Source organism: Equus asinus, chromosome 13 (assembly GCF_041296235.1).
Source record: "Equus asinus isolate D_3611 breed Donkey chromosome 13, EquAss-T2T_v2, whole genome shotgun sequence".
In the NCBI taxonomy this organism is placed as follows: Eukaryota; Metazoa; Chordata; class Mammalia; order Perissodactyla; family Equidae; genus Equus; species Equus asinus.
Window position 1 is genome coordinate 7,146,815 of NC_091802.1, and position 23,552 is coordinate 7,170,366.

Consider the following 23,552-nt stretch of genomic DNA (forward strand, 5'->3'; position numbering starts at 1 on the left):
GCCCACAGCCAGTCTATTACACTCATCAAAGCATTTTAAACTTCTCAGGATTTCTCCTCCTTTTTCTTCTCTTTACTTTCCTTCCTTATCATTCCATCACTTCTGTGACCACAAAGAAGAGCTTTTAGTTTTGAGTTTTGTTGGCAACTTTAAAAGCAGGTGAGCTTAACTGTATTTTTAATTTTTTTTCTCTTAAGTTTTTTTCGACTTGCCTTGCATTTACCCTGGTAAAGAGCCAGGGTCCTAATTATTCGGACCAGATTATTTAAGTATGGATAACTCAGATCCTGTTTCTCTACTCTCTAAATCTGCTCTTATTGATGAGACACAGGCAGACAGGCCACATCAGTCATCCTTTATCTACTTGTCATCATCTTTGGCAAAAATCTAGATTGAAAACAAATATGTGCTGGGGGTGGGGTTATCTACTGGTTCTTCTTCCCAAGCTCCTCGTTTATGATAGACCAGGGTTCCTCAGCCTTGGCCCTACTGACATTTTGGGCTGGATGACCCTGTGTTATGGGGGCTGTCCTGTGCACTGTGGGATGTGTAACAGCATCCCTGACCTCTACCCACTAGAGGCCGGTAGCACCTCCTCCCCATGGTGACAGCCAAAAATGTCTCCAGACATCGCCAAATGTCTGGCTGGAAGAAGGGACAAAGCCCCCCTGGTGAGAACTGCTGCCATAGATCACCGAGTTCCAACAATCTTCATAAATGGGCTTAAGTTTTACTCTCAGAGTTTAGGAGAAATCCATACAAGGAGAAATAGAAGGCAAGATTTAGTCACAAGTAGAACAGTCAAAGCCCCACTCTTTTCTGTGACATGCTCAACCAAGGGGCCCTCAGTTCCATGCTCACATTCCTTCCTGTCCACACCATACTCTTGCAAACAGACTTTAAGCAGTCTCACCTTTCTGGACCCTTACCGTTTGAAAGTAGTTTGCATAGTCAATTTCTTTGGCCACAAAACTGTACATGTCAGCCGAGAGCTGGTCCTGTGGAAGGTAAAACACACAACTAAGATAAAACATAAAACAATAGAGAGTAGCTAATGCAGGAGTCTAGATATCAGACAAGAGCCTTAATCATTGTTTAAGCTCATTTTTAAGAATACTTGACATAGTACAAGCTTTGCCCATGGACATTTCCGTGTTTCCCAACCACAGCTCTAGGGAATGAGTAAGTGTGAAAAGAACACCTATGCCAGTAGTTTCCCCAGGGATGTGAACAGATGGGCTCCATGGAGAGTTAGGAAAGCTGGTGTGGGGGAGTGATGTGCAAATTACTTCCGTACATATCTGCGGTTCGTGCCACCACTCTGAAGCGACCTACAAGTACAAACTGTGCTCCTTCTCTCCTCGTTCTGCCCTTTCTTGCCTTTGATCATCTATTGCGTGGCTCTCCTTCATTCTCAGTACTGACTGGTTGGCCACAGCATAAGGGAAAGAGACAGACACATGCCAATTTGGGGGAAGGTGGATAAGACAGGTGGGCAAGGGAAGGACTGCTGGTTCAAAACTTGGCAAAACCTGGATTCACCCTCCATCACACACAGTCTCACAGTGTTAACAGTCCTTCGCCATTCAGCCCTCCACGGGATGGGGGGCAGTGACCTAATGCCGCATTTGAATCTGAAACATGTTCTCAGAGAACAGTTTTCAGTTCCAAAGCGACATCTATAGCAAGGTACAATAAAAGTACATTTTGAGCAGGATGTAGACTCTGTCACTAACCATATTTTTGAGCATGTCATGTCCCTGAATTTGTTTGTGCAAGTCACATGATCTCTAAAGTTCCTCCCTGTTTGGTAGCCTCAACGAGATCTTTAAAGAGACGCTTAGTTGAGGAGAGAAGCATCTGTAATATTCGGGTTGAGGGAAAATGGGAACAGCACGAGAAAGCCGCTCCAGATGCTGAGCGAACTGAAGCAGGAATCACACACTTCAGGAAGACCTGTTTCACGGCACCTCAAGCATTCTGCCCCCCACCCACAGCCCTCAGCCCCTCCAGCTGCCAATTAGCCAATTCTCAGTGAGAGCGCTGGGACGTGAGGAGCAATCTGTTTCCCTTTCCAGGATCCTTGACAGGCAAGCCATTGCCGGGAACATCCTGGAAGAGTTCTTGCACACAAGGCAATAGAAGCAAGGTGCAGAGTTGAGGGGAAATCTGCTCTCTGGAGAGCCTTAAGCACAGATGAGTCAGTGCTACGTTTAGTCCAGTTTCAGAGAAGGAAGAAAGGGGAGAAATGAATTAACACCGGCTGAGAGCAGTCTAGGTGCCAGACACAATGTCACACGGAATTCTCATCTAACTCTTAGGAAAGTGTTGAACTTCCAATTGCAGAGGAGTACCTCCCAGGAGCTGAAGGATCTTACCTGTCTGTCCCCCACTGTCTCAGAAGCGCTTCCTTTGACAGGGGCTTAACAACTATTTGCTGAGAGAACTAACGAAGCAATGGAGGCCCAGCAGTGGTAACCTCCCCTAAGAATAAAGGGGGCTCTGCGGCCACACAGCTCAGCTCCCCTTCACCAGAGCAGCCCTAAAATGAATGCCTCCATAGGGCTGCCGGATCCGTCAGAGCTGCAGGAGGAAGAGATGTTGTCGGGAATCAACCTGGCCTGCCATCCCTGCAGCAGCACTGCTCAGCAGACATCCATCACCAGCCTGCTGGTCCTGAGGGAGGTATTTCAAGTCAGGGAAAAACAAAGGGTCGAATGATAAAAATGGCTCAGCAGACAGAGGAAAGGAAGGGAGCCCCTGGAGGACTAAATGCCGCATCTCATATACCTTCAAAGACTTGGCATTCGAGCTCGACCAACAGCTGATCTGAGAGAAGTCAGAACTTGAAAGGATTTCTACAGGTACAGCGAGATTACTGTCTCATTAAGTTAACAACATGGATTCCAGATAAGCCACACTGCAAGCAAGAAATAAGTGGAAACTATAAATCAAATTTCTATTTATCTAAATCAGTGGCAAATTTTCTTTATAAGGAGAAAAAAACTTTCATCAATAATCACCAGAGTTTAATGTAATTTAAAAAATCATTTCTTTTCGGATTTTGCAACTAATTCACAATCAGAAAAATACAAAGCAAATAACCAAATTCACCTGTAATTCCATCACGCAGAAGTAACCAATGAATGCTCATTTTGTATCTATTTTTATCAGTCAAATATTTTGTATGATTGCTTGCTTTACAAAAAGCAGAATCAGATGCTTTGTAGCACATTTACCCCCAGATAAACATGCTTTCTATTGGTCACATGATGTTTCATATGTGGATGGACTGTGTTTCTATTGTAGGATATTGTGTTTCTAATTTATTACTATTATAATAACACTTGAATAAGTGTCTGTTTATACAGGTTTGCACCCATCTCTTGATTATTTCCTTAGGATAAATTCTGCAGTTAAAGTTAATTTTGGTTGAATAATTTCTTATAGTTAAAATTTAAAAACATTAGAAAGATAATACTGAGTTGGGACTTTGCGGTTTTGATAAATACTGCCAAATAATCATCAAAAAATTCATTTATACTATAAGAAGAATACAAAAGTGTTTTTTGTCCACAATAACCTTCTAATTTTTTTGTGTGTGTGAGGAAGATTGTCCCCAAGCTAACATCCATGCCAATCTTCCTCTATTTTTTTGTATGTGGGATGCCACCACAGCATGGCTTGACAAGTGGTGTGCAGGTCTGTGCCCAGGATTTGAACCCATGGACTCCAGGCTGCCAAAGTGGAGCATGCGAACCCAACCACTATACCACCGGGCCAGCCCCTCTTCTAGATTTATAGTCTATTTATGTCATCCATTGTTAATTCCTTGTTGACCTCGAGTATGCATTTTCCATAGAAGTCTTCATCTGTTTCATATTTATAAGATTTGTAAAAGTTCTTTAGATTGAAGATGGACCATTAGCTATTGGCTTTGTCAGATACTACTACTATTTTCCCCAATATGCCATTTGCCTAAATAGTATCAATTTACAACTCTTTTTTTTTGGTACTGTACTTTTTTATGCTTTTTCCATGTAGTAGTATCTATTAAATTTTTCTCTTATGATTTCTTCCTATGATAATCTGCTTAGGGCTTCTCAAACAACAATATAAATATCCATATATATGTTCAGTGGAGAATATAATATTTAAATATTTAATAAATTTGGAATTTATTTTGGTACTTGTATCAGATACAGAATGTTTTTTTCAAAGAGCTAACTAAGTGTCTCAGAATTGTTCACGAATAGAATAGACTGTCTTTATGGACTGGAAATGTCACAGATGAAACTTCTCATATACTTACATATTGGATTTTCTTCTGGCTGGGATGTCTTGTTTTTTTCCCCACTGACCTATTTTTTTTAATAGTAACTATATTTTAATTATGTAACTCATGAAACATTTTACGAGAGTAATTCAAAGCTCCAATAATTCTCCCACATTAACTTCAGAAAACTTTTATCACCCTTTGAAACATTTATTACAATTATATCAACTGTCTGCAGTTCTAATCAAACTGATTTGGGGAAATTCAAATTTTTATAATATTGACTATTCTCATCTAGGAACATCTCTCAATTTTATAAAGCCTCTTTTATTTCCTCAGTCATATTTTATAATTATCCTATGTTACATGATGTTATTATAGGGTTTTAAATATGTCTATTGTTAAAAAACAATTCCCAAGATATTTGTAAACACTGCTCTCTTGAATACTCTTTCTTGGTAGAAAGTAACACCTTGATTTTCATTGTTGGTTTCTGGTTTCCAATCTGGTACGTAAGGAGCTTCAAAGTCCAAGTGTTAGGACCACTTGGTCCTAACAAGATGTAAAAAGCTGAGCAGAAAAACCAACAACTCTTTAGATCCATCAAAGAAGAGAGGTCACATGGCAAACTGCGGCCCACCAAACTAGAGAGAGAGACAGGTGAATACGAGAATCACAACTTCCCAAAGCAGAAACCTCCATAGAAACCAGTGCTGGGTAGGAAAACCTGAACTGTAATTGATAAATTGCTGGAGGTTCAGTGTGGGCACAGCTGAAAATTATAAAACTCTAAGGGGACCCAGTCACTGGGGGGCTGCCACACTTTTGTGAGTTTTACCTCCACGAGCTGTACCAAGTTCTCACAGTAAATATCAGAGAAAAATCCTCTCCTGCCTTTAGCAAGGGGAAGGGGAAAGGAACCACTGTGAAAGACACTTGAGCGCTGTACTCCTCTTAACAAGACCTACCTTCAGGAGAAATTATTTTATCCGAGCCTAACCTACAGGGATTTTATCAGAGCCTTACTGATCCGAGGCAAAGGAAATACTTGATTCTATCAGGCTCTAGCTTTCCATGCTATGGAGAAGGGAAATACCCAACTCGCATCATCATATCCTACCTAAAACAAACAAAAAAACCCCTGGGAAGCTGGGCAAAAAACAACAAAAACTTTTAGAAGCATTGGTGAAGTTCATAGTCCAGGGGCACAGACTTAGCTAGAAAGCTGAGACCTAGTCACAGGTCTGTAGAATGCTTCCCCTTCCCCCACACCTTACCACTGTATTACTAAAGGCCTGTCTACCACAATTCCCTTCACCCAGTACATCACGTTCACCTCTCAACAATTACAAGGCTTACTAAAAGGCAAAACACAGACTGAAAAACCAAACAACCATCAGGACCAGAGTCAGGTATGGCAAGGATGTTAGAATTACCAGGCTAGGAGTTCTTTTTAAAACTATGATTAATATGCTGAGGGCTTTAATGGAAAAAGTAGATAACATACAAGAAAAGATGGATAATAGAGAGAGAGAAATTCTAAAGAATAAAAAAGAAATGATGGAGATCCAGAATAGAGTAACAGAAGTGAAGAATGCCTCAGATGGGCTCATCAGGAAATTGCACATGACTGAGGAAAGAATCTCTGAGTTTGAAGATACGTCAACAAAAATTCTGAATCTTAAAAGCGAAGCGATAAAGACTGGAAAAAAGGAACAGAGCACCCAGGAATTGTGGGACAACTTCAAAAGATATAACATATGCGTTATGGGAACACCAGAAGGAGAAGAAAGAGAGAAAGGAAGAGAAGCAACATTTGAAGCAAGAATGACTGAGAATTTCCCCAAATTGATGCCAAACACCAAACCGCAGATCTAGGAAGCTCAAAGAACATCAAGCAGGATAAATGCCAAAAAAAAAAAAAAACCCCAAACAGACAAGCAAACAAACAAAACACCCTACACCTAGGTATATCATATGCAAACTTCAGAAAATCAAAGAAAAAAACAAAAAACCCCTCTTGAAAGAAGCCACAGGGAAAAAACATCTTACCTATAGAAGAGCAAAGAGCAAAGGTCTGACTTCTCAGAAACCAGGCAAGCAAGAAGAGAGAAGACTGATATATTTAGTGTTGAGAGAAAAAAACCCACCAACCTACAATTCTATACCCTGCAAAATTATCCTTCAAAAGTAAAGGAGCACTAAAGACGTTCTCAGACAAGCAACAATTTGTTGCCAATAGACCTGCCTTGCAAGAAACATTAAAACAAGTTCTTCAGAGAGAAGGAAAGTGATATAGATAAAAAACTTGGATCTACATAAAGAAAGGAAGAGCATCATAAAAGGAATAAGTGAAGGTAAAATAAAACTTTTATTTTTCTTATTCTTAATTGATCTAACATAAGTTTATTCAAAATAATAGCAACTATGTATGTATGTATATATACACACACACATATGTGCTATGTATGCTTATATATCAGTGAAATGGATGAAATTAGGAATATTTTGTTACTAAAAGATACTTAGACTATATGTGAAGAAGAGATTGTCAGAGTGGATCAAAAAACAAGACCCAACTACATTTGCCACGTAATGACGTTTCATTCAACGACAGACCACATATACAGCTATGGTCCCATAAGATTAGTACCATATAGCCTAGGTGTGTAGTAGGTCATACCATGTAGGTTTGTGGAAGTACATCCCATCATGTTTGCACAATGATGAAATTGCCTAACAATGCATTTCTCAAAACATATCACCATCATTAAGCAACACATGGCTGTATATGTTGCCTATAAGAAACTAGCTTAGTCATATTTTATAATTAATAATATAAATATAATAATATAAAGATACATATAGTTCAAATATATATTAATATATATTATATATTAATATTATACATTATATATTATATATTATAATATATTATATATTAATATTAATATATATTTATATAATAATACAAAGATACATATAGTTTCAAAGCAAAGGGATGGAGAAAGACACCATGCTAACACTAATCAAAACAAAGTGGGGGTAGTTATATTAATCTCACATAGAGCAGACTTCAGAGCAAGGAAAATACTAGGGATAAAGAGGGGCAACACATAATGATAAAGGGGTCATTCTACTAGAAGGCATAACAATCCTTGATGTGTATGCACCAAACAACAGAGCCTCAAACTACATAAGGCAAAAGTGATAGAACTGCAAGGAGAAATACACTAGTCCATTATAATAGTTGGAGATGTTAACACCTCTCTATGAGAAATGGGTAGATCCAGCAGGCATAAAATCAGTATGGACATAGTTGAACTCATCAGCGTAATCAATCAACTAGATATAATTGATATCTACAGGCTACTTCATCCAATAACAGAGGAATACACATTCTTTTCAAGCTCACATGGAACATCCACCAACACAGACCACATTCTGGGCCATAAAACACACCTTGACAAATTTAAAATAAACAAAATCATATAATTTCTGCTCTCTGACCACAAATAGAATTAAACTAGAAATCAATAACAGAAAGATAGCTGGAAAATCCCAAAATACTTGGGGATTAAACAACACACTTCTAAACCCAATTTAAAAATGGGCAAAAAAACCTGAACAGATGTATCATCAAAGAATATACAGGCATACCTCATTTTATTGCTTTGCTTTATTGTGCTTTGTAGATATTTCTTTTTTTTTTACAAGACCCTCCACCAGCAAAAAGATTACAACTCCCTGAAGGCCCAGATGATAGTTAGCATTTTTTAGCAATAAAGCATTTTTTTAATTAAGGTATGTACATTGTTTCTTTAGACGTAATGGTATTGCACAATAATAGACTACAGTGTAGTGTAAACACAACACTTATATGCACTGGGAAATGAAAAAATTTGTGTGATTTGCTTTATTGTGATACTTGCTTTATTGCAGTGGTCTGGAAAAGGAACCCACAATATCTCAGAGGTATGCCTGTACACACATCCAGGTAAGTATATGAAAAGATGTTGAACATCACATGATTAGGGAAGTGAAAATTAAAATAACAATGAGATACCAATTACACATCTATTAGAATGGCTAAAATTCAAAACGCTGACAACACCAAATGCTGACAAGGATGTGGAACAAAGGAACTTTTCATTCATTGCTGGTGGACTACAAAATCATAGACCCACTTTGGAAGATAGTTTGACAGTTTCTTATAAAACTAAACCTACTCTTACCATAAGATCCAGCAATTGTGCTTCTTGGTATTTACCCAAATGAAATGAAAATATACAAACACCTGCACACACAAGTTTACAGCAGCTTTATCCATAATTGCTCAAACTTGGAAGCAACCAAGATGTCCTTCAGTAGTGAGTGGATAAATAAACTGTGGTACATCCAGACAATGGAATATTGCTCAGCACAAAAAAGAAATGAGCTATCAAGCCATAAAAAGACACCAGGAACATTAAATGCATAGCACTAAATGAAAGAAGCCAATCTGAAAAGGCTACAAACTCTATGAGCCCAACTATATGACATTCTGAAAAATGTGAAACAATGGAGATGGTAAAAATACGATCAGTGATTGCCAGGGGTATGGGGAAGGGGGAGATGATTAGACACAGAGGATTGTTAGGGCAGTGGAACCATTCTGTGTGGTTCTACAGTGGTAGACACATGTCATTATACATTTGCCAAAACCCCTATAGACTTCAAGTGATAACGATGTCCCAGTGTAGGCTGCTGACTGTAACAAATGTATCAGTGTGCTGGGGGATGTTGATAGTCGGGGAAGGTGTGCACGGGTGGGGGCAGGGAGCTTACAGGAACTCAAGCTTTTCTCTACATCATTGGTTCAGTTTTCTGCAGTATCAATTCTGCCCTTTACTAACAGCAATTCTACACCTGTATTTATTTCTTTTATTTTAAAAAAATAATTGCAAATCTCCTTCAGTTCCCTTTCCATTTTACCAAACAACTTTATTTCACCTTTATCTATTGTTTTATTTAAGCACCAAGATATGTTGTCTAAAATTTATTTTTACCATCAGTACATCTTTTTCAAAAGTGTTCTAATTTTTGAGTATTTTATCATTGTTTTCTAACATAGGAAAATTATCTATACACTGCCTGGCATGTTTGAGATCTCAGCAGTATATCAGGAGTGTTCACACCAGTGGAAGATCTGCCACCCACTGGCTTCCTACTGGTTGTGGCCACGCTTGCCCTTAGATCTATACAGGAGATTCTTTGGCAGAAGGGATCCAAGCAACATAATTGTTCCCCAACTATTCCACAGCCTTCCATATTAGAGGGTAGTAAGGGGTTCTGCCAGGATCTCATTGGCTGACTTACCATAACACCGGACTAATTTTCTCACAAGAGGAGCTGTGGGTCAAGACTCAGTGTTTTCTTTGGTCTGACATCTATGTTCATTTAAATCTCCTTGTGAGGAGGAGAAAACGGGCTAGACAAGTGCATTCGCTAGACAGTTGCCGTCTTTCCTGGATTCAAGCTTGATTTTCAAGGAACAAAAATGATACATTAAAGAAGAATAAGATGGAAAAGAAGAGACACGTTTAAAAAGCGAGAGGCCAAGGCTTAGTGGGAAAGACAGTGACATGGTGGAGTAAAGATAGGAATACAAGCGATAGGATGTGGGGAGATACATCTCAAGGGGGATACAAGGAGAAAAGGTGCAGGGGGAAAGGATCCCCTTCCAGGGAAAAACCCTAGGGTTTCAGCCCTAAACTTTGAACAAAAACCAAAACAAAATGACACTGATACTGCAGTCATCAAGCGGTTTACTTCTCTAGTCATTGTCTTCTCTGTTGTTACTCCACTGTTCATGGGTCTTTCTTCACTGTCTCTCCTCTTAGTGAAAAATTATCCAACCTCAGGAAGGAAAGAGAAACCAGGTGCCAGTTGTGAAGAGTGGTGCTTGTCTCTTTTCGAAATATGGAAGCAAAGCAGAGACTGGATGGGCTCCCCAAGCAACACAAGCAAGGAATGCTGCTCCTGCCCACACGCCTGAGGTCTCGGCAGGTGCTGCCTGATGGAACTCCCCCCCCCCCCCGACTTGTTTTTCCTGGTGGGCTAGAGCTCTCTGGGTCCCACAGATTGAGGCAGCTCTGCCTGGTCCTCTCTGTGCCTAAACAAAGAGGAATCAGATGGACACTTCACTCTCCTGCAACCCACAAGTTTTCATTTTGCTGGGTTGCCATAAGGTAGGAGATCCTAAAGATATGTCTTGCCTGCTGAGGAAATACAAAACTACGAAAATATACGGGGGAAACTCACAAAGGGGAGGGAGGAAGACCACGGTAGATACTTAGAATGGCTGGCAACCAATGAAGTAGAAATACAAGAACAGTCAGAAGAGAACTTTAACAAAAACGTCAGTGCATGTTCTCAAGAGGATCAGCTCAGCACACAAATAGAGTCATCTAGAGCACAATGTGTGGTTTTATTAACTTGATATGATCAGTGCAAAATTCATATAATGAAACAGAGGTCATGGACAGGACCAGATAAGCATGAAAGAGAGGGGTATCTTAATAAATATTATAATTGCTACAAAGTCATTAGAATAGAAAGTGTATAGTATTATTCCAGGAATAGACAAACAAATTACTAGAACGTGGAGCCCAGAAATAAATTTGAGGAATTAGATGAGAAACTTCAGGGAGAGGTGGCTTACTTAATAAATCATGCTGGCATACTTGGCTATCCATCTGGGGTGAAAAAAAATCTCTACCTCACACCATGTATAAAAGTAAGTTTCAGGTGTATTAAAATGCACTAAATAGATATACGAAATGCATTAGGAACATTAAAAGAAAATTAAAGAATAAATTTTTAACCTTGATGTGGAGCACGCCTGATGGACCACCTGGGCCCTTCTCCCTCCCACGCAAAGGAAATACAGGCATATGATTAAGTTTTTAATAATGGCAGACATCAATACAAGCAAAGTCAAAGGACAAATGGCAGACTGGAAAAAGTATCTGTAGCACAACAAACAGAAGAAAGTTTAATATCCCTGATATACAGAGAATTTACACAAACTGATACTAAAAAACAATAGAAATATTGGTCCAATTGCCAATACCAATAGGCAATTTGCCAAACTGGGAATGTTCAATAAACACATGAAAATATACTCATCACTACTAATATTCAGAGAAATTAAAATGACAATAACAAAGAGAGAGCTTTTTTCCCTCACCAGACTCGCAAAAACTGAGAAGAGGAACAACATATTTTACAGGGAAAGATGAGGAGAAATGTGCAATTTTGCATATTGATGGTGGGAATGTGAACTGCAGGTTCCTTTTCAGAGAAGAAAATTGTCAATGCCTATTAAAATTTAAAATGCATACGTAGTCTTTGACCTAAAAATATCACCTTTAGGAATCTATCCTAAAGGGAAAAAAATTACCAGTGCGTAAGAATACACATACAAGGACGCTGACTGTATCATTTTTGATGGCAAAACAACACAAAACAGTGTAGTTCACACATCCATCACTAGAAAAATAGCTAAATAAATCATGGCATATATATCTCCACTATGGAGTATTACATACCTTATTAAAAAGATTAAGTTGGAGCTATAGCTACTAACCTGGAGAGATGTCCAGGGCGTATTGTTAATTGCGAAAAGCAAATGGTAGATTAATATAAGCAACATGACTGTTTTATAAACACACACACACACAAGTAACAAGAAAAATGCTATATATGACAGTGTGCTTGTATGATTACAAAGAAAGGCGTGGAAGGCTGTATAACAGCTTCTAACACTAGCTTCCTTGTCCTTATGACTTTTATGGCCACCTGGCACATGACAGAGTGCATTGTTCACAACAAGTCTTCATAAACGTTGTGGAGGGAAACTGGTCCCTTCTTTGCAAACAGAGGGATTGGTTGCTGGGCAGGAAGAGAGAGATTATTGGTGTTTTTCTTGATATATTTTCACTGGTCATGGTGAACAAGTAATACTTTTGTAATCTTGGAAGAGAAATTTGATATGTTTTTTGGTAAAACCAGCAAATGTAGGAAGCTCCCCAAGAACAAATGGAGCTATCAACTTTTATTCTGATGTATTCAGATGCTCACATTCAGCATCGCCTCTTAACACCACCCTCCTGTGTCTACCGAAGAAGTTTAAAAGTTTGTTTATAAGAAACAAAATTCGTAACTGAAGTACATAAATCCATGGTAAATGGGTAGAGAATAGCAGAGGAAAAGCGAAATCTGCAGGAGAGAAGAGTTATACTTCACAAAGAACACCAGCTGGATATTCGCTGTTTTCACAGGAGTTTAAATGACACATTGGCTTTACTCACGAAGAATCTCGGATCCAAAGTATTGGAAGTACCTTACTTTGCCTGGTTCCATGGTACTGCAGGCTGAGAGATAATGAATTGTTTAAAGATTTTTCAGTGTTTCTAATTTCAGACAGAAATTCTATCTGACTCTGAATGTCACCTGAATGTAAGGTCAAAGCTACCTGCACAGGCTGATTGCAGAAGGATAAGCCAATGGCAAAGCTAACCAGACTAGAGAGAGCCACAAAGAACAGAGATGTCTGCATACAAAGTGGCTGCTCTCCTTTAAAACTGTGCAGGATTAAGACAACAGGTACCCCTAAACAACAACAAAGCACACAACCCAATTAAAAAATGGGCAAAGGATCTGAACAGACATTTTTCCAAAGAAGATATACAGATGGCTGCCAGAGACATGAAAAGATGTTCAACATCACTAATCATTAGGGAAATGCAAATCAAAACCACAATGAAACATCTCCTCACCCTTGTCAAGACAAGAAATAAGTGTTGGAGAAGGTGTGGAGAAAGGGGAACCCTCATACACTGCTGGTGGGAGTGTAAATTGGTGCAGCCACTATGGAAAACAGTATGGAGATTCCTCAAAAAATTAAGAATAGAACTACCATATTATCCAGCAATTCCACTTCTGGATATTTACCCAAAGAACACAAAAACACTAATTTGAAAAGATATTTGAACCCCTATGTTCACTGCAGCATTGTTCACAATAGCCAAGACTTGGAAACAACCTAAATGCCCATCAATGGATGAATGGATAAAGAAGATGTGGTATATGTACACAATAGAATACTACTCAGCCATAAAAAAGATGAAGTCTTGCCATTTGTGACAATACGGATGGATCTTGAGGGTATTATGCTAAGTGAAATAAGTCAGATGGAGAAAGTTAGATACCGTATGATTTCACTTATAAGTGTAAGATCAAAACAACAACAACAACAACAAACAAATACATAGATACAGAGATTAGATTGGTAGTTATTAGAGGGAAAGTGGGGAGGGAGGAGGGCAAAGACTATAGGGCACATATGTATGGTGATGGATGGTTATTAGTCTTTGGATGGTGAACATAATGTGATCTACACAGAAACTGAAATATAATGATGTACACCTGAAATTTATATAATGTTATAAGCCAATGTTACCTCAATAAAATTTTTTTAAAAAGACAACAGGTACCCAGAATAGTTTCAGAAACATGATTATTTTTGTTCCTTGGATCGAAACCAAAACTGACATATCTGCCTGTATACAGATGTACACATACACAGAGTATCGTGAGTGGCGTATCACTAATTGAGCCCTGTAAAACATCTGTGGGAAAAGTAGATGGTAAATATTTGAGACAGAACAGTACAGGGTATCTGTCATTCCCAAGCGCAGAGGCACATTCTTAGAACGAGGCGCTCCTCTCTTAAAAAGTGGGCAGTTCTCTTTTCTGTGGCTATCTCATTGACCAGCATTTCAACGTCATAGATAAGTGTCTCCCAGAAAACAAAAGACTGATAAATGACTCAGGAAATATTACAAGGCAAACAAGAAGATAATTAAATATCAACAGGGAGTGAAAGCTCATCTCTTGTCTAAATTCTCAATTGTTTTGTGTGGCCTAGAATCTATTATTTGGGACTCAGATGACTTCTAAAAGCTTCATGCAGAAACCAAGGTCATTTCCCTCTGCCCACCATGGAGGACACCAAGAATGACCCACCGCTGCCCCTTGTCGAGGTCACGGTCAAAGCCCCAACTCTCGGGGCTCATCCTGGGCTCTTTGGAGATGCCAGGATGCAAGCCTGGGGCAGTTAGTTCAAACAGAGGATCACGATTAGGGTTTTAACAGAATCCTAGTGAGCAAAAAGAACTCCCTTACGGCCCCCCCATCAGTCCCAGTAGAGAGGAGCAAAGAGGAGGGTACCCTGCAAATCTCCACTCTGTTGGCAGCCTCCTCCATTTCTTCCCTGAGGGCATCAGCTTTGGCACCCGCAGGCTGTAAACTGCTGGACAAACCTGAAGACTTGGAAGTCTGCTGCCACCTGATGGAAAACAGGAGAAAAAGAAGAGAGGCGTGAGGCAGGTAGAGCCAGGGGATATGGTGGGAACACTGAGAAAAGAGCTGGTTACAAATATTACCCAGGAAACGACAGCCCCTCACTCAAAAGCAGAGGGAATGAACAGATACTGAGTACCAGACCAGGAGAAGGGGGCTCGAATTTCCAGCTGGCAGTAGTCAGTGCTGGCGCTGAGGACTGGAAACTCCTTCAGGCACAGCAAGCATTCCCCAGTTTGCCACCATTTTCCCCACTGTCCTCTGAACACTAAGGCCAATGACATCACCATTGCTTTCTCTGAAGCTCAGTCTACGTCATTCCTTTAAATTCCCTGTCTATCCTGTGGGCACTTGAGTTTGGAGACATTCACCGACTTGGCTGCCGCCAATCACGTATGCTAGGTGAGAGGACACGTGGATAAGAGTGAAAACAAACTGAAAATCAAAATCTCCACTGGTAACCACAAAACAGTGTCCCATCAACACTGAGAAGCCTCATTTATATTTTCTTAAACATTTCTCTTTGGGCAGAGAATACCGGCCTTCCAAGGGAGCCGCTTGGGAACTTTTATGGGGAATTTGTACAAATGCTTCTTGTTGATATGTCATACTCAGGGAATTACCAAGAGCAAGCCCTGAAAGAAGGTTCCAATTACAATAGATGGTGGTAGCTATGGTTCCTCTTCCTACTGAGTCTGTAAACTCAATAGCTTACAGGGCCCAGCAAGTAAGAAAAATAAGTCAAATGGGTCATTATCTTAAAAACTAGTCCACTCAATTTTTTTACTTCCTATTTGTCATAGGGATATGAGATATAAAACTATTTCTCAGCTCTAAGGAAAAGCAACAGTGTAATCAGGATGAGAACGGTCTTGGGAAGTCAGGAAAGACAGCGAGAGGATGGGGACCTGGGTGGGGGGTGCTGCCCTGTCTAGAGGCAGCGGCTGCTCTTCAGCTGGGGCCAATGGGACCGAAGCAGGAGCGTGGGTCATGGGATGCCAGACGTTTCAATTGGCAAGCGGAAACTGTCATGTGAACTCTTCTGATGAAATGTGGCAACAGACTAAATAGTCTCTTTTAAACAGCATGCGGGCCAATAATAGCATAGAGACCAAACCAGACTGCTCTGAGGGCTCAATCTGGCTTTTTGACCATGCAAAGTAGAGGCAAAGAGTGCAATGTCACCTTCACTTTGAGAGGCAAGAAACTAATGACTAGGTGTCTTCTCTACACAATTTTTCTCTTCTCTTTTGTTATATGCAGGCAACCCAGAAGAGTGTGAGGCTCTATAAGAAAGGGCAACTAAAATTCTCTTTGCTATTAGCAAAAAGTAGCCAAATACAGGATTCCCTGTCACTTAAAAAGTGCACCCAGGGGAAAACTACTTTAAAAGCAGGCTTGAAGTTCCACAGATGGGGACACATCCTGGGGAAGATTCCTGATGCCAAGATAAGAAATCAGGGCAAATTAGAAGAAAATATTCTACACAAAAATGTTTAAAAATCTAAACTAACAGCTAAAGATTAGTAAGAATTCCTGGGCAATTCTTCCTTATAGCCCTTCAGAAATGATATATTTAATTAATACCTCCCAGGTTTAACCATTTTAAACAAAGTATTAAAGTGTTGTGGGGGTTTTTTGTCAAATAAAATATGAGATGCCACGGCTGTAATTTAGATCTCAGATAATGACTATACCTCCATGCTGGATTATGGGATCAAGCTACACCCACCATCTGGCTCTTGCTACCCAAAGAAAAAACAACTAACCAACATGTAAGTGCAAAAATAAAGAAATAAAGGGATTGTAAACACTAAGCTGATTTTTACAGCTTTGAAGATCTAGATTAGATTTTTTTTAAAAAACCCAATTTAGACTTAACATATATATAAAAATGGAGACTTATTTCCCCAAGTTACCTCTTTATTCTCTTCCTAATCCTTTCTATTTTTTCCCCCAATTCTGTCCCTTAGTCAATATCCTAGTAGTTTAAAAACATACACCTTTCCCTCCCTTTATAGGGAATTTTATTTGCAATATATAAGTAATCTATTTTGATATTATAAAATAGTGATGAGATACAGAATAAGATTGTGGATATCAAATAACAAAATAGCAAGGAAAATGTGGAAAAATTTGTATTGATAGTATTCTGTTGAAAAAAGAGACACTAATCATGAATTTTGAGGTGGGGGGGGCGGTCTCCTCAGCTAGCTGTTTTACAAGTAAACTCAAGAACTGCGTGGGGCCGGCTCCGTGGCCGAGTGGTTAAGTTCGCACGCTCCACTGCAGCGGCCCAGGGTTCGGATCCTAGGCGCGGACATGGCACCGCTCGTCAGGCCACGTTGAGGCGGTGTCCCACATCCCACAACTAGAAAGGACCTGCAACTAAGATATATAACTATGTACCCGGGGCGGGGGTGGGGTTGGGAAATAAAGCAGGGAAAAAAAAAAAAAAAAGATTGGCAGTTGTTAGCCCAGGTTCCAATCCTTAAAAAAAAAAAAAAAAAAAAAAAAAAAAAGGAAGATTGGCAACAGTTGTTAGCCTAGGTGCCAATGTTTAAAAAAAAAAAAAAAAAGAACTGCCCTGCTCTATTAGATGAAGAAACAGGGACTCTTGGCCAAGAAAAGTTTGAGCTTTGAAAGTGAAGAGCAGAAAGTACACTTCTTCCCACTAAAGTGGCTGACATGTCACCATCATTCTCTGGAAAAGATGCTACCATTCTGTGACCTGGGGGAGATGAACACAGAATACTAAGTTTAATGAAGGCTGGAGGAGAGAAAAGGACCAGAAATAAGGGAATGCAATTTCAGGGACCAGGAGAAGGGTCGAGAAGGCAAATGCAAGATCAGCTCAGGGCAAAAGGAAGTCCAGAAGAATTTTTGGAAGGCAAACAGGCAAGTTCCTTTAGTGAGACATTTGTGATTTCATCTGTTCAGTTTTCTCCTTCCCTCTGCCATTGGCATCCTCTGCTGTTTGGGGTCCTGCTCCACCCCCACTCTAAAGTGCGGGCCAAAAGGAGCTGCCAGTTTTGCATGGCCCTGGCAGTGAGTGGTCAAGATGAGGGTCCACAATGTAAGCCAAGCCCGTGCCTGCCCTTCATTACCTTGGCCAACGGACAGGCCAAGGAAATGGGCACATAAGCAAAGTCCAGGCAAATGGAGCTCCTCCTTTGTACTTTCAGAATTGGAACAAAAGGAAGAGGGCTCATACCAGGGAGACACGAACCCAAAGGATATCCAGTAACTGTGAGGACAGTGGATTGAAGAAAAAGATGCCTGTAGGCAGGAGATGAGGAACAGCTCCTGACGGCACTGACTCTGCTGCCAGTCCCAGAGGTCCTCAGAACTGCCACAGCTCCAGAGTTCCACTTCTAGTTATCTACTTTTTCCAGCATCCTTCCCCAAAACTCTCCTGTTTTACTTATATTCATTCACTTGCTTGCAAACAAGGTAGGTGTCTTAGTCTGCTCAGGCTGCCATAACAAATACCATCGCCTGGGGGGTTTCAACAACAGAAATTTACTTTCTCATAGTTCTGGAGGCTAGAAAGTCTAAGATCAAGGCTCCAGTAGGGTTTGAGCTCTGGTGAGTTCTCTCCTCCTGGCTTTCAGATGGCCACCATCTCGCTCTGTCCTCACATGGCCTTTCCTCAGAGTGTATGCAGCAGGAAAGAGACCCCTCTCTCTTTCTCTTCCTATAAGGCCACCAAGCCTATTAAATTAGGGTCCTACCCTTATGACCTGATTTAACCTTAATTACTTCCTAAAGGCCCTAGCTCCAAATCTAGTCACATTGGGGGAGAGTAGGGGCTTCAACAATGAATCCGGTGGGGGAGGGGAGAGGGCACAATTCAGTCCATAGCAGTAGGACCCAGAGGCAGCTATTATTCAGCAGAAACATAACGTATCCTGGACCCAGAAGGGTTGACTTTAAGATACATGCCCAAAAACAAGTTAGGCAGACTTTGGGAAGGTACGGAGTTCCTTCTTTAACCGCTGCCAAAGCAAACCTGTGAAAGAAAAGATGTTTGTGTATCATTCACATTCAATTCAATTCAACTCATAATCTTTAGTTCAGTGTAAAGTTTCCTTGAGTTTACCTCCATTCTTCTCATCTGTAATCTTTTATTCATCTTCTAAGCTTTAGTCTTCTCTGAGGTTATTAAGGTTTATATAATTGGCTTTTGAAGCAGACAAGCCAGATTTACTTGAATAGTGACCAATGTACACACTGGAGTTAGACCTAATGAAATGCTGGATAGATTTGTTGGATTTGACAGTATCCGCCAGAGTTGTGGTAGAATTCAAAGATCCAGTCATGGAACTGTGGATCAAGATGTGCTGACAATATATAAAAACATCCTGCCTTTCTTAAAAGGCAGAGTATGTCTCCACCTGGAGTACACTGCTTAGTCTGGATAGTGTAGTTCATGAAAGACAGAAGAGGACTAAAGAAAGCTTTGGTGATCAGATGGAAGACAGAACCTCACATGTAGAAACTGACTAAATGGGGAAGTAGTGTGAGGTGGAGGTGGGGGGCAGTGAGAACCCAGCTCTTCCAGAAGAGTAGCTGGTGATCCTTGCTATTTGCTAGCACAGCATTTGGTCTTACTCTCATGGCTGTATCTTGGGATGCAGTCCTCGTGTTGACCAAGAGTGAAGGGTTAGGGGAAAGGCAGAGCACTGGGGTGGGCTGGCTTCTTCTTGTGGCTTTCAGTAAGGTCCTACAAGACAGACAAACATAGACTAGAAATGGCTAGTCTGAGATTAAAGTGGGAAGAAAGAGGACAGCTTTGCTAAGAGAGCTCCTCTCATCCTGAAGCCTATATCCTAAACTGATGAGGATTCCTGAACTGAGGCTGTGGGTTAGATCCTCTCCCATGGTCACTAGAGCAGGGACCTGAAGGGAAGTCAACCGCACTTCTGAGGAGCTGTACTGCCAACAATCCCTCCAAAGCAACCCTCAACCCCCAAACTCACGACTAATAGAGTGGGCTGTGACAAACCACAATATGACCCAGGAGAAGGGTCAGGTTTATACGAGGATCATCTAAAAGGATTTTTTTTTGTCTGAAATAACAAAGGTTGTAAAGTGTCTAAGATGAAGTTTATAAGCATAAAAATTTGGGTAGGGAAGTAGATATCTCCTTACCAAATCCAATATAGAAGAGAAGACCCCAATACACAAGCTGACAATATGAAAAAGTTTGTTAAAACATGGATGAGAGGTCCCTCATGACACTTCTCTAAGGTTTCAGAATCTACACACCACTTGGTTTCACCATTAAAAACATCACACAAGACTGGGTTGATCGTGGCTGTCACCCAGGAGTAACTCTCCCTCTCATAAGAAGACTAAACAAAAATATGTAAGTGCAGATGGTAATGATAAGCTTTGACGCTAGCATACGGCCCTCTGAACAGAAGCTCTGAGCTGAAAATTCAGGTTTTCCTTACAGAAGCAGAGAAAAGACCTCTGAGCGAAGCACTCAGGTCCTCAGAGAAGGAAATCACTCTGCAAACCCAGGAGCATGGTGTCCACCATCATCCTAAAAGTGGGACAGTTAGCATTTCTTCAATCATCTTACATGACTACCCCAGCAAGGGACTTGAACACTGGCGTTGTGGGAGGCAATTTTCTGTGGTACAAGGACGCAGTACTAAGTAACACCAAATCAATACTCCACATGCAATCTGTGCTCTCCATCCCTCCAAGCACACTAAGGAGAGAGCCCCAGATCTGGGCCAGAAGAACAACTGTGCAGCATCTCCTCCCCTTCCTTCGTAACAAAAGGAGACAATCTGCAGGACTCCAGCCTTCCGCAGGCAAGAAGGTCTAAAATGGATTAACATTGGCTTTGCTTTCATCCTGTTCACATCCATGTTTACCTGATATTTGTTGCAAAGGGCACTGTTTTTCAATTTATGTGAGTGCTCTAAAGTTTCTTTTTAAATAGATTCATTTTGCAAAAGAGAGCCAACCTTTTACAAGATTTGCAGGCACAGATGGCAAAAATCATTCAGGTGGACTGAAGTTTGGGGAACATGAAGTTAACTAAAGAAACTTGTGTTTCTCTGCTGATCTAACTGTTTTATTTCTGGTCTTGGGAAACGCCCTATACTTTTCCTTGGTCCAGACGCAGAATTCCAGTGTCCCAACTACGTACAGTAGCAGCTTCCTTTTACATGATCTCACGTGACACTCAAAACAGCCTCCTCAGGTCAACTCACAAATGTGGTTACTACCTGTGTCCAGGTGAGGAAATTACTACTCTGGGAGGCTAAGGGACTTGACCGAGGTCACAGGTCTAGGAAATGGGTGATGGAGCTCTTGGTACTTCGTCTCTGATTCCTGGGACAGGACGCTTTATCCTACATCTCTCAGCCCAAGGATATTCTGCTTTCTTTCCATCTCTTTTTCTCAAGAAATTAAAACAAGATGTAGAGATTATTAAAATCGACCTACAACAGACCTAAAGTAGAAGTGAAATGTTCCTTTCATATTAATATTCAGGAGACTGCATTCTTTGAACTTGCAGACTTACACAAACACACACACACACACCACTGTAGAAAATAAAAAGGCATATGTGCACAACCATGACATTTGACAGCCACAGCCACAGTCAAGGCCACCTCAGGGCCTCTGGCATACCCTGCTGTCACAGGAATTTTCTGTTGTCTTCCAGGAGATGGGTGCAGGAGAAGGGCGGCCCTGTGGGAACTTTACTTCTCTCATGGTCTCAGGTTTAGAGAATGACTACAGAAAGGAGATGTCTACACCACTGGCTTCAGGAGAAGGTGAACGGGTCCCCAGGATCTGAAACTCTCCCCTCATGATAGACACGACATATCATCCATCCTGCCTGCTTGGTCTCTGCTCTCCTACCTGCTTTGTCCCCTCCACCCCAGACACGCTAGTCTTCACTCTGTACCTTGGATATGTCCACCTTATTCCCACCACAGGGGCTTTGTATGTGCTGTTCCTGCTGCCATAGATAGTTCTGCAGCAGCTCTTTGCCTGGTGCCTCCTTTTCATCGTTTATGTCTCAGATCAAGTGTCATCGCAAAAACGCCTTCTCTGTGGTCCTCTACCTTGTGCTGTTGCCCCTTTCCTCATCGCTCCCTGCCACAATTGCCCTGTGCTATTTTCTTTACATGACAATGGCCACTTGAAACCATCTTGTGTGTCTGTTCACCCGCTTCGTGTCTACCTCCCAAACCAGACTGCAGCCTCCTCGAGAGCAAGACCCCATATCTCCAGCCCTCTACTCTCACCTCCAGCGCCTGGCACACAGCAGGCGTTAAAGACTAGATGAATGAAAACACTTACACACACCCACGTACAAACCCTCCCCCCAAATATGATCACCAGTCCTTCAAAGAAGCAAAAAGGAGAGCAAAGAAACCCTACATACCTCGTTCGTGAAGAATCCATGTCCAGCACCAACTTTGCTAAATGTTTCCTCTGTTTTTGAATATTTGGGATTTCCACCTGTGGTTACAGGAGATAAAAGGCACAAACGGAAGTGCAAGATAAAGTCTTAAAGAACTATTGACAGCCACCCAACAAGTTTGCTAGAGGTCTCCCAATCCTTTTCAGATGAAATTCTTGATTCCTTTTCCTGAGCTCAAGTCTGCTCTTTCTTTGCTGGCCGTCTGCCAGGCCCTCCATCAACCCAGACTGTCTCAGAGGCTCTCGCACCTCCCTGCTCACTCAGGCCTATTCTCATGGCTGCTCTTACCTCAACCAGCAAAAACAGGCTCAATCACTTCTCTCTACCGCGTAAGGGCCAAAGGCGGGGAGGAACGCAGTCAGATCTGACACACAGACCCAACTCAAAACAGACAGCAGAAGGATGAAAAGACCACCAGTCTCAGGAGACCTGAGGCTGTGGGGAATGTAATTAGGATCTATTTCTGTAGAAGTAAAGTAAGACTTTTTCCAAAGTAAATAATGAATAACCATCACCATGGCTTCTCTCAGCTGTGAGTTCTTCCATAGTGGTTGTATGTGGACGCTCTTTTTATATTTTTATTTCTAAAAATGACTTAACTGAACATTCCAGTGCAGGATTTTGGTCCCAGGCCCAGCAAAAGTGGGGCAGGATGTGAGAATTTAAAAGGGAAATTGGCTGTAAACTGAATCAAAATCATCTCGGGCCGTGGCTTTTATATAAAGCAAAAATGTGAAGAAGATCCAGTGTTCCATGAAGTGCTTTCCACTCACTCTCAGGAGCAGCGTGAGTAATGTCCTGAGTGTAACCACTTCCAATGGGAAGGAGAAGGTAACAGACTCCGGGCACCTGGCGCCATCACAGAGCCTAGAGGCAAAGCTGCAGAGTTACGCGGGCATCTTATTTGTACAAGCGACTCTCAGCACCCAGCTCAGCCCTGCCCCTTGGGTTTGCTTTCAGCTTTGGCGGGGACCCCAGATCACCCTTAGGAAAAGCAGAGGGCCTCTCATGAATATTCTAGGCTGAGGGATGACCTGTAAGAGGATGGATCTGAGAAGTCTAGAGCTGGTCTACATCAAAACACCATATCTAGGATTTTCTCCTTGAATACTTTTAGGCACTTAGGTAATTATTTATGCATACATCTGTCCCAGAAATAGCACCAGGGGATGTGGAGGTGCTGGGGGCGGTCCAGAAAGGAAACCAAGCATGGCCTCAGGAAATGCTGTCTGATGGTAGCCTGGAGCCACCTGTGGCTATGTCATTTTAAATTCAAATGAACAAAAATTAAACAAAATTAAAAATTTAGTTCCTTAGACACAGTAACCACATTTCAAGAGCTCTAAAGCCACAGGTGGCTAGTGGCTGCCAAATTGTGCAGAGGTCAAACGTTTCCATCATTACAGGCAG

The 23,552-nt window shown here is 41.1% G+C and overlaps 1 protein-coding gene across 4 annotated transcripts in view; it reads right to left on the bottom strand.

Annotated features, from left to right (window-relative positions):
- ARHGAP44 (Rho GTPase activating protein 44) overlaps positions 1-23,552 on the bottom strand; it is a 184,670-nt gene that overhangs the window by 40,719 nt on the left and 120,399 nt on the right. For all 4 annotated transcript variants that reach the window (XM_014864181.3, XM_014864180.3, XM_070482315.1 and 1 more), the window contains exons 6-8: positions 22,104-22,180; positions 14,552-14,669; positions 930-998 (exon numbers count right to left, since the gene is read on the bottom strand). In XM_014864181.3, the coding sequence (XP_014719667.1) occupies positions 930-998; positions 14,552-14,669; positions 22,104-22,180 (264 nt within the window). The remainder of the gene's footprint in view (positions 1-929; positions 999-14,551; positions 14,670-22,103; positions 22,181-23,552) is intronic.